This window comes from Propithecus coquereli, unplaced genomic scaffold, assembly GCF_000956105.1.
Source record: "Propithecus coquereli isolate 6110/MARCELLA unplaced genomic scaffold, Pcoq_1.0 Scaffold141, whole genome shotgun sequence".
Lineage (NCBI taxonomy): Eukaryota > Metazoa > Chordata > Mammalia > Primates > Indriidae > Propithecus > Propithecus coquereli.
Window position 1 is genome coordinate 472,601 of NW_012138414.1, and position 14,376 is coordinate 486,976.

Below are 14,376 nucleotides of genomic sequence, written 5' to 3' on the forward strand. Positions count from 1 at the left end.
ATGTGGATGTTAGAAAGTCTAATATGCATCTAAGTGTCACTTTTGAAGAAAACTTTAAAAAGATTAGAGGAGAGGCCATAATAAGCAACTGGCTGAGAATTTTCCAGAACTAATGGGTGATAGGAATCCACAGATAGGTGAACTACAATGTAATTTGAGCACAGTAAGTAAAAACATAAGTAGGCACAAAATATTGTAGTGAAACTGCAACATACGAAAAGACAATGCTATTATCAAAGCAACCAAAGAAACCAGATCGTCTGAGAAGAAACGATTAGTCTGATATAATTGATACATACGGAAATCTCTTCTCTCAGTCGCAGTGAGGACGTTCTGCCCATTATTGCTCTGCATTGGATATCAGAGGTGTGGGAGAGTCTTTATTTTTGTCTTTAGTCTATCTCTAACTGAAGACAGTTGCACTTTTTCTCAAATGTGAAAAATGTGTGTTGTGTAGATTGATTTTTTTACTAAATGTAGTCTGATTGCTTCTTTATGGCAGTCCTTTCAAGTAGGCAAAAATGTGGTTACTTGACATTAATGGAACTCTCTTGAGACTGTGATTATTCGGTTTAAGTCTTTCTTTCTGACACACGTTTATTGATTTAAGTTCCTGAGTGTGTTTCCTCATGGTGGCCGATGTCTACTACTTATTTGCACAGTACGACATGTACAGTTGTAGCTACCAAAGCATCTTTCTGATTTAAACGGATATTAAATACCTCTATTTCGGGTTGTAAAATGATTTTTTCAAAACAGCGAATGACTTGGTTAACCCTTACTACCTGATGATATGGAGGTACTTAATGTTGTAACAAATGTACTGGGTCTTGTCTTAAAAAGTAATTTGGAATGAAAAGGTAGCTCCAGAAAGTTTGGTTGTGATGAGAGGAGATTCTGGATCTGGATTTTGCTGGTTTGTTACATGAGTCTATACATGTGGTAAAGCCATCATACAATAATAAACATATGTACCCCAAAAGAAGTACATGTAAAAAACTGGTGAAATCAGAGTAAGTGTTGTCTAATGTATTGAGCCAATGTCAGTTTCCTGGTTTTGATCTTGTACTTCTGTTACGTAAGATGTTACCGCGGGGGAAGCTGGGTGAAGGGTACATGGGACCTCTCTACTATTTTTGCAACTACCTGTGGCTCTGTAGTTATTTAAAAAGTAATGTTTGAAAAAAAGTCACTTGGAGCATGGCAGCCAGAAAAATAGATTCTTCTTGATATTTATGATTTTCATAGAACATGAATACAAATACTTAGAAATATTTGGTGAACTCTGGAGGGTAAAGTCTTTCATCTCATTGTGGTCAAACGTGAATTGGGAAGTTCAACTAGGCATCTGTATGACTATTCAAGGTTGTATACATTTGGGTGATGGGCACATTTATAACCCTGACTCTAGCATAACAAAATCGATATGTGTAAACAAAAACATTTGTATCCCCATAATATTGTGAAATAAAAAGAAGATTGTATGCTTGCAACATAAAAGTCAAAAGGCTGCTGTCGTTACAGTACTTGGAAGACTAGCCAGAACTTTCCTTGTTGCCTAAAATTAAATAAACTTGTGCTATAGCATGAAAAATTGCATATATTAGTCAACAGAATGGCAGTTCTTTTTAAAAAAAAGTTTCAAGTGTGGTGTGTAACTGCAAGCAGAAACATAAAGCCTTTGAAAAATGTGGAATTTATTGGGAATTAATATAATTGCCTTAACTAATCTAGACTGAATTAACCAGAGAGTACGTCCAGTCAGTGAGAAAATAATGAATACATGATTACTCTTAAAATAAACACATTAGATTGTTCTGTTTTGTTTCCTCTCTCATTTCCCCTTTTTCTTTTTTCTTTTATGTTTGCAGTTTGAAATAGGCAGTGTCTTTGTTTTTCACTAGGCACATTAATTAAAATAATTCAGATTTAGTGAGATGCCATTCAGAAAACACATGTATTAAAATATCTTTATTATAATCAGGCAGTAGTGAGGGGAAAAAAATAACCTCCAGTAAGACCAAGCAAAGGGAAATGCACAAATAAATATTAGGTTGAAAAAGGAGAAATAGCCTTAGATAGAGCAAAGATTAAATAATAAGAGAAAACCATGAAAAATTTTACGGCAGTACATTTGAAAAATTAAACTGAAATCGATAAACCTCTAGAAAATGCACACTAACTTAAAAAGAAAAATATTGAATATCTCTACTTTTAAAGGAAAATGAATTTGTAATTAAACATGTCCCCCACCCCAAAGAAAACACCAAAATCAAAGATTCTACAGATAAGTCTGCCAAACTTTTCATTTCTTGAAAAAGAGGAGAGGAAACATTCCCCTCGTTGTTCTAAGAGGAAGTGCAGTAGTCCCTCCTTATCCACGGTTTTGGCTTCCACAGTTTCTGCTACCTGCAGTTGACCATGGTCCAAAAATGAGTGGGACAGTACAGTAAGATATTTCATGTAAGAAAATGTCCATTTTTAATTTTTAAAATTATGGTAAAATATACGTAACAAAATTGATCGCTTTAACACTTTAAGTGTACAGTTCAATGGCATTAAGTATATTCACATTGTTGTGCAACCATCTCCTCAATTTTTTCATCTTTCCAAACTGAAACTCTGTACCCGTTAAACGCTGACTCCCCATTCTCCTTCCCCCAGCCACTGGGGACCACCGTTCTACTTTCTGTCTGTAAATTTAACTCCTCTAGGAAACTCATATAAGTGGAATCATATAGTATTTGTCCTTTTGTGTTTGGTTTATTTCACCGTGATGTCCTTAAGATTCATCCATGTTGTACCCTGTGTCAGAATTTCCTTCCTTTTTAAAGTTGAATAATATTCTATTGTATGTATGTATACACCACATTTTGTCTATCCATTCATCCATCAACGGATGCTTGGGTTGCTTCCAGCTTGTGCCTATTGTGAATAATGCTTCTGTGAACATGGGTGTATAAATATGTTTAAGGCCCTGCTTCTAATTCTTTAGCATATATATCTAGAAAGATAATTGCTAGATCTTATGGTCATTTTATGTGTAATTTTTTGAAGCAGTGCCATGCCATTTTCCACAGTGTTGCACCATTTTGCATTTCCGCGAACAAAGCACAAGGGTTCAGTTTCTCTACATTCTCACCAATGTTTATTAGAAAATGGCCGTATTTTTAACAGATCCATACAAGGTAGGGCTGAGGAAGGAAAGGAGTTCCTGGTCACTCACTGCCTGCAGAGCAGCTACGCCAACCCATAGAACACAAGCTTATTCACCAGCTGACAGGTAGCATGAATCTGTGTAGGCTGCCTTCACGCTTACCTGTAGGCACGCCTGTATTTTCCATGTGTGCCTGTACAACTTCCCTCATGTCTCTAAAAGGAAAGACTTGAAGGGGAAAAAAGGAAAACTAAATGCAGTATGATTTAGTGGTATATATGTAGTAGAACTCTTGGTTTTTAAAGGGCAGGGGAATGATAAACACATTCTTCATGACACGTGCTACCTTTTGGTCAGAGGCAAGAGGAAGGAATCAGGAAGGGGTACAACAATATTGGTCATGTTGCAAGTTGGGTGCTGGTTTCTTTGGTACTTTATTATTATGCTTCATGACATCCATAAATCGCATGTATCCTTTTGTATGTATAATATTACATAATTCACATTTTAAATCTTAAATCATTGACTTTCATTCCTTAGGGCTTTTGTTCCTACATGTTGGCCAAAGATCTAGGACTGGTCTAAAATTTCAACTGATATAATCTAAGGCAAAAAGAGAGAATAAAGTAAGTTTTATAAAGTTAATTTCATCCAATTTAAGAGATGGTATTATTAAATTATGCCCTCCCTATTTTATATGATGTTTAAAAGACTTTCAGTAATGCAGGTGTAAAGAATGCAGTTTGTTTTATTGAAAAACGGCAAACAGAAAAAGTAGGTGACCTTGTATAAGGTCATTACCTTTTAGAAAAAATGCTTTAACTGGTCCTTGAAAAAAAAAATTCTGGGAATTATTGCCTCAAAGAACACTGCACCGTATTCAATAGCCACCCACCAAGGCTGATACTCTAAGATTTCACTAACTGCCCTTCACACAGAATGCATCGCTGTAATTGAAAAAGCTAATTTAGAGGAAAAATCCATCACCCCTGTCTGTAGACTCACTAGTAAATTTGAATTACTCAACAAAGACATAGTCTAAGCTCATAGGAGCTAGATTCTCAAATAACAGCCAATGGTGATCATAACTAACATTTATTGAACACTTATGCCATGCCATTGACTATTTTATGTAGATTGTGCCACCTAATCTTCAGAAATGTTGTTATTCCCATTTAACTGATACTGAAACTTTGACTCATATCTTTCTCAGCATCACATAGGTAAGAAAGAGGGGAGCTGGAAGTCAAAAGCAGTGTGGCAGTTTGATATGTCCTCAACACTCTTAGCTAGGACTTAATTGTGTGCCATGTGTGGCACCACCATCAATAAGCCAAATACTAGGGTGTACAAAATAGGTACTGAGAGCTAAATTCAGGACTCAGCCCTCTCCCTTTTCCTCCCATTCATATTTCTTGAACTGTCTGACATTTAAGGAGTCCAGAATCATATAGCTTGAATTGCTGAGCTCATTGGAAACTACCATTTTACCCTTGTGGTTTTCAAATGCACACGTGTAGGCAGTAAATTGTATTTATGTCTTGTATCTCTATGAGACATTAGCAAATGCACTGTGTAAATTCAACTGCAGGCAAGAGAGTGGGGGAGAAGGAAGGAGCTCCAAGCAAACTTCAGAGATCTGTGGCTGGGATATCTTGGGGAGAGTAAGGAAGGTGGTCCAACTTCAACCGTAGAGTAGTGAGTTGGGCGTGGGAGCCCCTTTTAAGGATGGGGTAGCTATCAGAGACTCATGGAAGGAGCTGAGGAGACCATGAACTCTCCTCTGAGAAGGATAAAGGAAAAGGTTCAGAGTGCTTCAAGATGATATTGTCTTGCTAATGGAGAAATGGAAAAATGTACATATATGACAATAGGTTCTGCTTTACATTGTAATAAAATGAATGCTTTGAACTGTGTTTTTATTTTCTCATTTTCAGATTCTTTATCTCTTCACGTCTCCAAATCTGTGAGCATTTGCCAAGATTCTTCCTTAGTCATATATATTGCCTCCCAGCATTGCCCAATCCCCATCCTTAAGAATTGCCTGCAATATCTCTCTGTCCTTGCATGGTCAGACCTCCCTTCTCTGTTCTTCTCCCTCTCTAATCCTCTCCTGTCCTCTCTTCCCTTCTTGTGTTTGTTGCCTCTTACTGCATAACATATCACTCAAAACATAGTGGTTTTAAACAATCAACAGTGCATTATCATCTCTCACACTTTTGTAAAATGACCAGGTCCAGGTGGTTCTTACTCGAGGTCTCTCATGTAGTTGCAGTCAGATGGTGCTTGAGGCTGGAGTCATCCAAAGGCTCCACTGGGACATCCAAGGTGGCATCTTCATAATATGTCGGGTGTCTCAGCTGAGGTGGTTGGAGACTGGTTGTATAGTTGTTTGTCTCTGTCTTTGTCTCTGGTTGGTGTGCACACTTGCTCTCTCTTCTCCTCTCCCCCAACCCCTCCATGTAGCTTTTCTACATGGTTAGCTTGGGCTTCCTCACAACATGGAGGTTTCAGGGTAGTCAGACTTCTTACCTGGCAGCTGTCTTTTCCCAGGCAAGTGTCCCAAGAAACTTAGGTAGAAGAAGGTTCAAAACTTTTGACCTAGCCTTGGAAGTCTCTCAGCACCACCGTTGCTAAATTCTGTTTTTCCAAAACAGGTTATAGAGCCAGCCCAGACCAACCCCAGGGGAATGGACCATCCAAGGGCATAAATACAGGGCGGTATGGTTTATTGGGGGGTGGGGTGGGGGAAGGGTGTGCATCTCTCCAAAGACTGACCATCACATTTCTACTCTATTGAAATTTCTGTCCCTTTCTCTTCTCCTTATAACTGAAATATCTTAAAGTTACTGTCTTACATCTTACTTCACATCCCTATTTTTTCTAATCATTGTTTATATTAAGAGCTTATTGCAAAGCTTCTTTGAAGAATTCTTACACATGCTGTCAAGCGAATCTTAAAAATTTTATATTTTCATTTAGCAATGTTACAACTAAGCATCCAAAAGGCCCTATAGAGAAAAGCTGTGTGACTGTTTTTTAGAAAGTCTCTTTGGAAAATCAGATTTGATTCACTTTTTAACCAGCAGCGATAACATATCAAACTTAAAAGGCAGATCAGTTTTAGAGGAAAGTGATACACCATCATGTGTGTGTGTGTCCTTGGGCGAACTCCCCAACAATATTGCTTTTCGTGCTTAGCCACTAATTAGAAAACCTGCTTTCTTTTTGGGACTGAACTGTGGTTTACTTTCTGGTTGGACCTCTTTTTACTTATATTCAAACTCTTCAAGCTTGTTCTTTTTTAACCCCTAAAATAAAAAAAAAAAATAACTTGAATCCAAAAGATTCATTGCATAATTACATGGAAATTCTGTATTTAAAACCTGGTACCTATAGATGGCCTAGATTTCCTTAGCTTCTTCAAATGCCATTGAGGACTTAGGTTCTTCTAGAAGGTTACTAGCTTTTTTTTTCTTTAAGAAGCTAAATCTCCAAAGCTTTTCTCTGGTGATTATGAAAAACAACACATGTAGGAGAAAGTGGGAAGTTGGAGGTGGCAAAGAATTTGATGCTTTTTCCTGCCCACAAGAACTGAGAAAACTCTGCCATAGGATTAGTTTGCTTGTGAGATTTCACTGTGGTTGCCGTCAAGAAAAAACTAACAGGAATGGCAGGGCAGAAGCATCTCCTAACTCTCGGGAAAAGAACAAGGATTTACAATGGGAAGCAGAGTGCTCTTTTTTATAATGATTATGCATTAAGCATCTGAGGTTTGATATCATTCTTCTCATACAGGACTTTAGGAAGACATCTGAGAGCTGACTCTGAAAAATGGTGACCAGTAATTGTAATTTCCCATAATTTATCTTCATGCAGGAAAAAGATTGTTAAAAATTTATTTTTGTAGCCTTATTGAGATATAATTGACAAAATTGTATGTATTTAAGGGGCACAATGTACTTTGATATACATTATGAAGTGAATCCCACTATCAAGCTAATTAATGTATCCATCACCTCACATAGACACTTTATTTTTTGGTGGTGAGGACATTTAAGGTCTACTCTCCTAGCAATTTTGAGTGTATAATACGGTATTATTAACTGTCGTCACCATGCTGTACAGGAGGCCTCCAGAATTCATTCCTTTTGCCTAACTGAACCTTCGGACCCTTTGACTAACATTTCCCCAGTACCACCCCCAGCCCCTGGTAACCCCTGTTCTGTTTTCTGCTTCTAGGAGTTTGACTTTTTAGATTCCACGAATAAGTGAGATCATGCGGTGTTGGTCTTTCTGTGCCTGGCTTGTTTCACTTAACATAATGTCCTCCAGGTTCACCCGTGTTGTTGCAAATGGCAGAATCTCCTTCTTTTTTAAGTCTGAACACCATCCATTGCATGTGTGTCCCACATTTTCTTTATCCATTTACCCACGGGTGGACAGATAGGTTGATTCCATGTTAAAATACTATAACTCATTTGCATGTGATTATGCAACAAACTTTTAGACTCAAGTTATCCCTCTCTCCTTTTTTTTTTTTTTTTTTTTTTTTTGTTAAAAAAACAATCCTTTTCCAAAATGTTTTTTCAGTGTAAATCCTCAGAAAATAGCAAGTGGCGCTGTTGGCGACTTCCTTGCACGTCCTCGTCGTCCTCTGTGGGATCTACAAGCGGCGTTAACGGAGGCTCGGGCAGCTTCCCAGGGCGGAGGGGCGCGTTCCTCAGCCATGCAGCCCCCGGGTTCCACCCGCAGGGGGAAGGCAGTGGGCTCAGCTAGAGCGCCATTTTCTGTGAAGCCTTACCCTAAGCCCCTCAACAAAAATTCCCACTGAACAGCAGACAGAACTTGAGGACCTTTCACATTTCAGGCCCGGGCAAAGTTTGCTGCCCACTCCCCTCCCCCACCCTCACGTCGCCTGCTCCGGAGTTCACCTGAGAGCTACCCTTGGTTCCGGCAACTAGCGACGGTGACACGTGAACCAGCCTGAGGAGGGGAGAGCGCAGTCGGGAGGAAAGGGGGCCGGGCCGGGGGTGCTTATTTGCTGTTTCGTGAACTCTGTCAACCTGTTCCTGAGAAGTCGCATTCTTCCCGTTTTTGCAGCTGAGAAAACCCGAAGCCAAGCGTTTAGATAACTTGCTGTCATTCGCATTAGTTCAACTAAGAATTCAAACTGAAGCATTTAAATCAAATCTAAGAATGTTATTTAATCCTTGGGTAACGTGAAGGATTTTCACCTCTGCCTACGGCCTAGCCGGCGTCCTGTCCGCCACCCTGATCCCGACACGGGCCCTTGGTAACTGGTAATCCGCCCACGAAGCAGGACGGGGGCGCTGTGATGAGGTGAGCCTGTGGCACTTAGTCAAGTAACAACAGCTGTCACTCTCTCTCGTTTAATCTTGTAGTGGAGTACGACAAGGAGTTCTCCCCTCGCCAGCGGCACCACAAAGAGTTCAAGTTCAACTTATCCCAGATTCCCGAGGGTGAGGCGGTGACGGCTGCAGAGTTCCGCATCTACAAGGACTGTGTTGTGGGGAGTTTTAAAAACCAAACTTTTCTTATCAGCATTTATCAAGTCTTACAGGAGCATCAGCACAGGTATGAAGGTTCAGAAAGCCCCAGAGGTGGGGCTGGTCCCCCGTTTCTCGCCCTCTGTCGTCACGTAACCCTAAGTATGTCTGTGCAAGGTGATTTGGAGTTCAGGGCAGCACACAACGAACGCAATGAGCGGAGTGTTCTAGATGGTAGGGTCTAACTGGTGAGATTTTTTACCATTAAGTTGATTTTCCAAATAGTTATCTTTCCCTACATAAGCTAGTGAACAGTATTTATGAAGTATCCTTTGTGATCAGACAACTGTACAATTTATTGGGGATTAAATATCTCCACTATTGTTTAGCCCCCACTTTGAATGATGAATGGGGCTGGCTAAAATGATTTCACACATTAAAAGCATATAATGGTGTTTATAAGTGATACTAATTCAGGTGAATACAAGGTTATATGTTCGTGTGTATAATATACACATACACATGTGTATCTTTGTGTGTGATGTATTTTTTATCATTTGGATACAGAGGAACAGCAAACTTTTTTCCATATGCCTATATTATTCTAATTTCCTAAAGTGAATCCAGACCATTTTACACAAGAGCTGCAATGAAGCGTGTTCAGGGTGCTCTCTGGCGTTAAAGAAAAACTCCCATGGAGGGATTCTGTGTTACACAGTAAAGAAGCCAGTGACCTTGAATTTTGCTTAGTATCCAGGGGTCAGTTGAGTAGTTTGATGAGAATCACGCACATGGTTCTCATGTGTATAGTAGGTTAGCGTCGCTGCATAGTCCTGAGTGTGTACAGGGTAGGAATTTGGCAGGTGACGTGACAGTCTGGCAGTTACATGGTAGCTACAAATTAAAGGAAGAGAATGTATAGTGGGAGGGACCCCGCACGTCCAGACTCTACAAGGGATTTGCCAGCTTTGGTTTTAGAAGTTTTAGAAGTTTTGGTTTTAGAAACCAAGTCCAGATTCTCTCTTTTGGTCTTGGAAGTCTATTGACTTCCCAAGAATTTCCCAAGGTTTAGGAACTTACTGATTTCTCCTGAACTTATTGATCTGTGTGGGTCTGTCACAAATATACACACTGAAATCGTAAGTAACGTGGATTTGCCCTATGAAAGGTTTAGTCTAGTTTTGAAAGCACTGCTGGCATCCAATCCTTGTAAGTCTGTAATGGAGAAAATAGAGAAAAAGCAATGACAGATGCCAGGCTCTGGGACATGTCATGGTGTGAACATATGCACCCGTGGCTGTAGGCAAATGCTTAGCTGGGACAGTTAAATAATGAGTAAAATGTAGCCTTTGTGGTACCTTTATAATAGACCAAAGTTTTGGAATGAAAGGGAAGTTTTCTGATGTCTGAAATTCACTCCTAAATGAAAGTGTATTCAGTGGCTTTACTGTTTACAATTGAGGGCCTCCTTTGAAAAGTAAATTGTTCATTGCTAGATTTTCATATTTGTTTTTTTTTTTTTTTTTTGAGACAGAGTCTCACTCTGTTGCCTGGGCTAGAGTGCCGTGGCGTCAGCCTAGCTCACAGCAACCTCAAACCCCTGGGCTTAAGCGATCCTCCTGACTGAGCCTCCCGGGTAGCTGGGACTACAGACATGTGCCACCATGCCTGGCTAATTTTTTCTATTTTTAGTTGTTTGGCTAATTTCTTTCCATTTATAGTAGAGACGGGGTCTCGCTCTTGCTCAGGCTGGTCTCGAACTCCTGAGCTCAAACAATCCACCCGCCTCGGCCTCCCAGAGTGCTAGGATTACAGGCGTGAGCCACTGCGCCCGGCCTAGATTTTTATATTTGATACTTCAGAGAGAATTGGTACTCAGTGACTCTTTGGAACTCCTTTAGCCGTTGGTTCTCAATCTGCCTAATTGTTTATTCCATTATATTTCTCTAGTGGAAATAACCTACTGGTACCTTTTTGACTCAAAAATTTATTGGAAATACATGGTTTTCTCTGTTCAGCAGGAAAAACTTTATAGTAAAAACATCAGGCTTGGAGTTGAGTGACTATGGAATTTTTAAAAATTATTATATTTTTTTAAAGAGAGAAAGCTAGCAGACCATTTATAAGGTTTATACTGAACTCCAGCCAAAAAAGAACAGCTGCCTTGTGCTCAGGATGGTGGTGTCATACTTCCTCGAGGCCAGCAGTGAGTCTGGAAAACAAAATCCTGACTAGTTTCAACCTTTGATGACTCTCTATCAAAGCAAGGAGTTGTAGTTTCTTTGCCTTCTAGGATGGAAGCTTTTGGCGACTGCACGTGTTTAGTTTTTGTGCATAGGTGAGGGGAAATCTGGGAGAATTGGGAGAGTTTCATACTTTTGAAGGGTTCCAGGTTGGCTAGGAGGAGAATTTCTTTTCTTATCTGTGGGCCCAGAGCCCAGGCCTCCTGTGGCCTCTGAATGTTCTTCCAGAGGCCTCCAGGTTTAGCTGCAGGACTCCTTCTGGGGGAAGGTTTCATCTTCCCATCTGTACCATCTTGGAGTGTCTTGGCTGAAAACAGTTCTCCAGGCTTGTGAAGAAACATATTTGTCGAATCTGTGTTTAAGTGAAACTTGTAGTATTTGCTGGATTAACTTAATTTAACAAGTGTTTGTGTTGCAAAATAGTTGGCCTCCTTGAAAAAGAAGAGAGTCAGGTTTTTAAATGCTGATTCATACACTCAGCTGAGGGGGAAGAAGTGTGTTGGGTCTTCTGATATAAAAGGCGGTTAGGAAGCCTGACCTAGGAAAGGGTCAGGGAAGATTCTTGGAAGATCGGCCTTTGCTGCAAACTCCACATAAGTATGTTCCTTTGACTCATTAGAAATCATTGCACCAGGTAAGTTTTAACAAATAATAAAAAGGTGGCTACTTAATAGAGGAGTGCTTTTAGTAAGAACAAGGAAACATTTGATACTTTACTGAAAACTTGAGCGTAAGAACTTAGATGCTATCTAAGTCATGAAAAGATCTGACGTAACCTGTAGATGGGAATGCCATCAGCCACCCAATAGTCTGCACCGTGAAGTCTGAGTAGCATGGGGTGTCCTTTGCACTTTGTTTATTTTTTAAAAATGTACTCTATGGTATTGTGTGGTGTTCATGTTTTAAGATGAGTTTGGTGTTAACATTTGGTGTTATAAATCAGTGTCCTTATGACGAGGCTGGTAGAAATTTGCGTGTATGTAGGACTCACAGTTTGGAACGGGCTTTCTCTTATGTTCTTGAATTAGGATGTTGCCATGACCCCTGTCAGGTAGACAGGGCAGGCATGTTAGCTTTGACAGAATGAAGTGTGCCACATATGAATTTTCCCAAGGCCAAATAATGCCTAAAATGGTGTCTGCTGTGCTTCCCAAAAATCACCCCGATGACGTGGAGACAGTCCCGAGATAAAGGTGAAGTGCCAGGAAGAGGTAGGCAATCTCCTGATGGCATGTCCTCGTATCTCGATTTCCTTAGCTGTGACGCAGACATCCCAAGGATGCTGCATCCATTTGGGTGGCAAATGAGACAGTTCTGTTGGTGGTAAAGATCTGTGTCTGTTGGAATTCAGATTCTGGTACTGTGGCAGTCAAGGCCTTTCTACAGAAAACTTCTTCAACCCTTGATCTAGTAGCTTTTCTAGAGGAGGGGAGTGGAAACTGGAATAAATTTACATAGAAGTATTCATACTTTTTTACAGTATTATACATTTGTTGATTTACTTTTTTACTCTTTTCTTCTGTATTACATACACGTGAAGCTGTCTTCACACTTGGAACATAGACTGCTGCATAACTTTTGACGTTTCGTAGTCATTCATAGTAGCACGATGGTACCGTGTTGCTTTTCACGACGTGTACTCATCTTTATTTCTATAGGACCTTTAGATTAATAGTGAAATTTTGAGGCCTTTAAAGAATATCATTTTCATCTGCATTTCTTACTTGGTTAAAGACATACTTTTACTGTTTCTGGTTGAATTTTGTATACCTAGAAGTCAAAGAGCATCTCTTGAAAGCCAACCAGAAATTTTGACTGAGAGACATGGTCAGTAGTTAAATCGTGGTCCTGTTTGGTTCATGAATTGGCCACACTTGGCTCTGCTAGTTTTGAAATTCCATGTTCTACTCTATGTGTTTTGGCAATTGCGTTGCTTGGCAACAATGGCCTGTCTTTTGTTAGTATGGTAACTTTTCTTCTTCTTGTTCTATCTTGGTACATCTTTTGGAGGACATTTGAAATGAGAATTGATTACCAAATATAAAATTCATTTCCTCTTCATAAAAACAATAACACAACTTATTCCTCTATTTGGAAATAGGCAAGGTTTTTTTAAATTTGTTTTTAAGGTTTTATTCATATGTTTCCTCCCATGTTTAGAATCCTTAGGATGGGAAGAAATGCATCTTAGAATCAAGGACATAGGGCAGTACTGCTGTAGAGTTGGTTTTCATTTTTTTAATATACTTTTTTATTGAGGTAAAATGTACATACAGATTTACCATCTTTACCATTTTTAAGTGTACAGTTTGGTGGTAATAAATACATTTATATATATTTTTCTTCTTCACTTCTCTCACTCCCCTAAAACTGAGAAAGATCTCCTTCTGGCCAACCCAGAAGACTGTTTCTGGCGTCCCTAGGAATAATCCCAGACTGAATTCTTGCTTTAATTTTTGACAGAATTCACAAATTCCGACCTATTTTACAGATAGAATATGCTTGGCCCAGGAGAGAAAATAACCATTAAAGGGTAAAAACACATTTTCCAGAATTTTTAGTTTGATATTTCACTCTGAACCATTTCCAGAGATAGGGAACAGGAATAAGTTAGCCAAGGGTAATGAAGATGACTTCAGGGTTGGACATGTGGGATCCATGGTGGGGCGCCCAAGAGGCAGTGGGGTATAGAAGTGTTGAACTCAGTAGAATGAGCTAAAACTACAGTAGTAGATTTTTGAGACCGTAAGTGAGTCACTGAAAATTACATAGCCCAGCTGTGTAAGAATAGAAAAACCCCAATGGACCATTTGTTGACCATTTGTTGAAAATACTGTCCTTTTCCTATGTACTTCAGAGCTACCTTTATCATAAATTAGGTGACCATATATGTTTAGGTCTATTTCTGGGATTTCTATTTTGTTCCATTGGTTGATTTTTCTCTTCTTACACCAATACGGTAGGGTCTTAATTCCTTTAGTTTTATAATAGGGCTTGATATCTGGTGTGTAATTCTCTCAAATTTGTTCTTGAGATTTTCTTGACTACTAATGGCCCTCTATATTCACATGTAAATTTTAAAATCAGATTGTCTGTTTCCACAAAAAAAACAAAAACAAACTTGCTGGGCTTCTGATTGGAATTGCATTAAATCTAGAGATCAATTTGGGAAGAATTTACTTCTCATTAATATTGAGTGTTTCAATTCAAGAATGGGGTATTTATTTAGGCCTTCTTTAATAACTCTCAGTAATATATAGTTCTTTGTGTGTCTTGAACATTTTTATTAGGTTAAGTTTAGATACTGAAGTTTCTGATGCTTTATTAGTTTTTAAAAATTTTAGTGTCTAATTAGTTTTTGCTCACATACACAAATACAGTTGATTTTTTTATATTTGTATCCAGCAAACTTACAAAATTGCATGTTAATTCTAATAGTTTTCTGTACAATCTTTTGGAATTTCTA

At 39.1% G+C, this 14,376-nt stretch overlaps 1 protein-coding gene across 1 annotated transcript in view; it reads left to right on the top strand.

Moving 5' to 3' along the window:
• BMP6 (bone morphogenetic protein 6) overlaps positions 1 to 14,376 on the top strand; it is a 179,966-nt gene that overhangs the window by 142,499 nt on the left and 23,091 nt on the right. Inside the window, exon 2 of the mRNA XM_012639629.1 lies at positions 8,563 to 8,755. Coding sequence (XP_012495083.1) covers positions 8,563 to 8,755 — 193 coding nt within the window. The remainder of the gene's footprint in view (positions 1 to 8,562; positions 8,756 to 14,376) is intronic.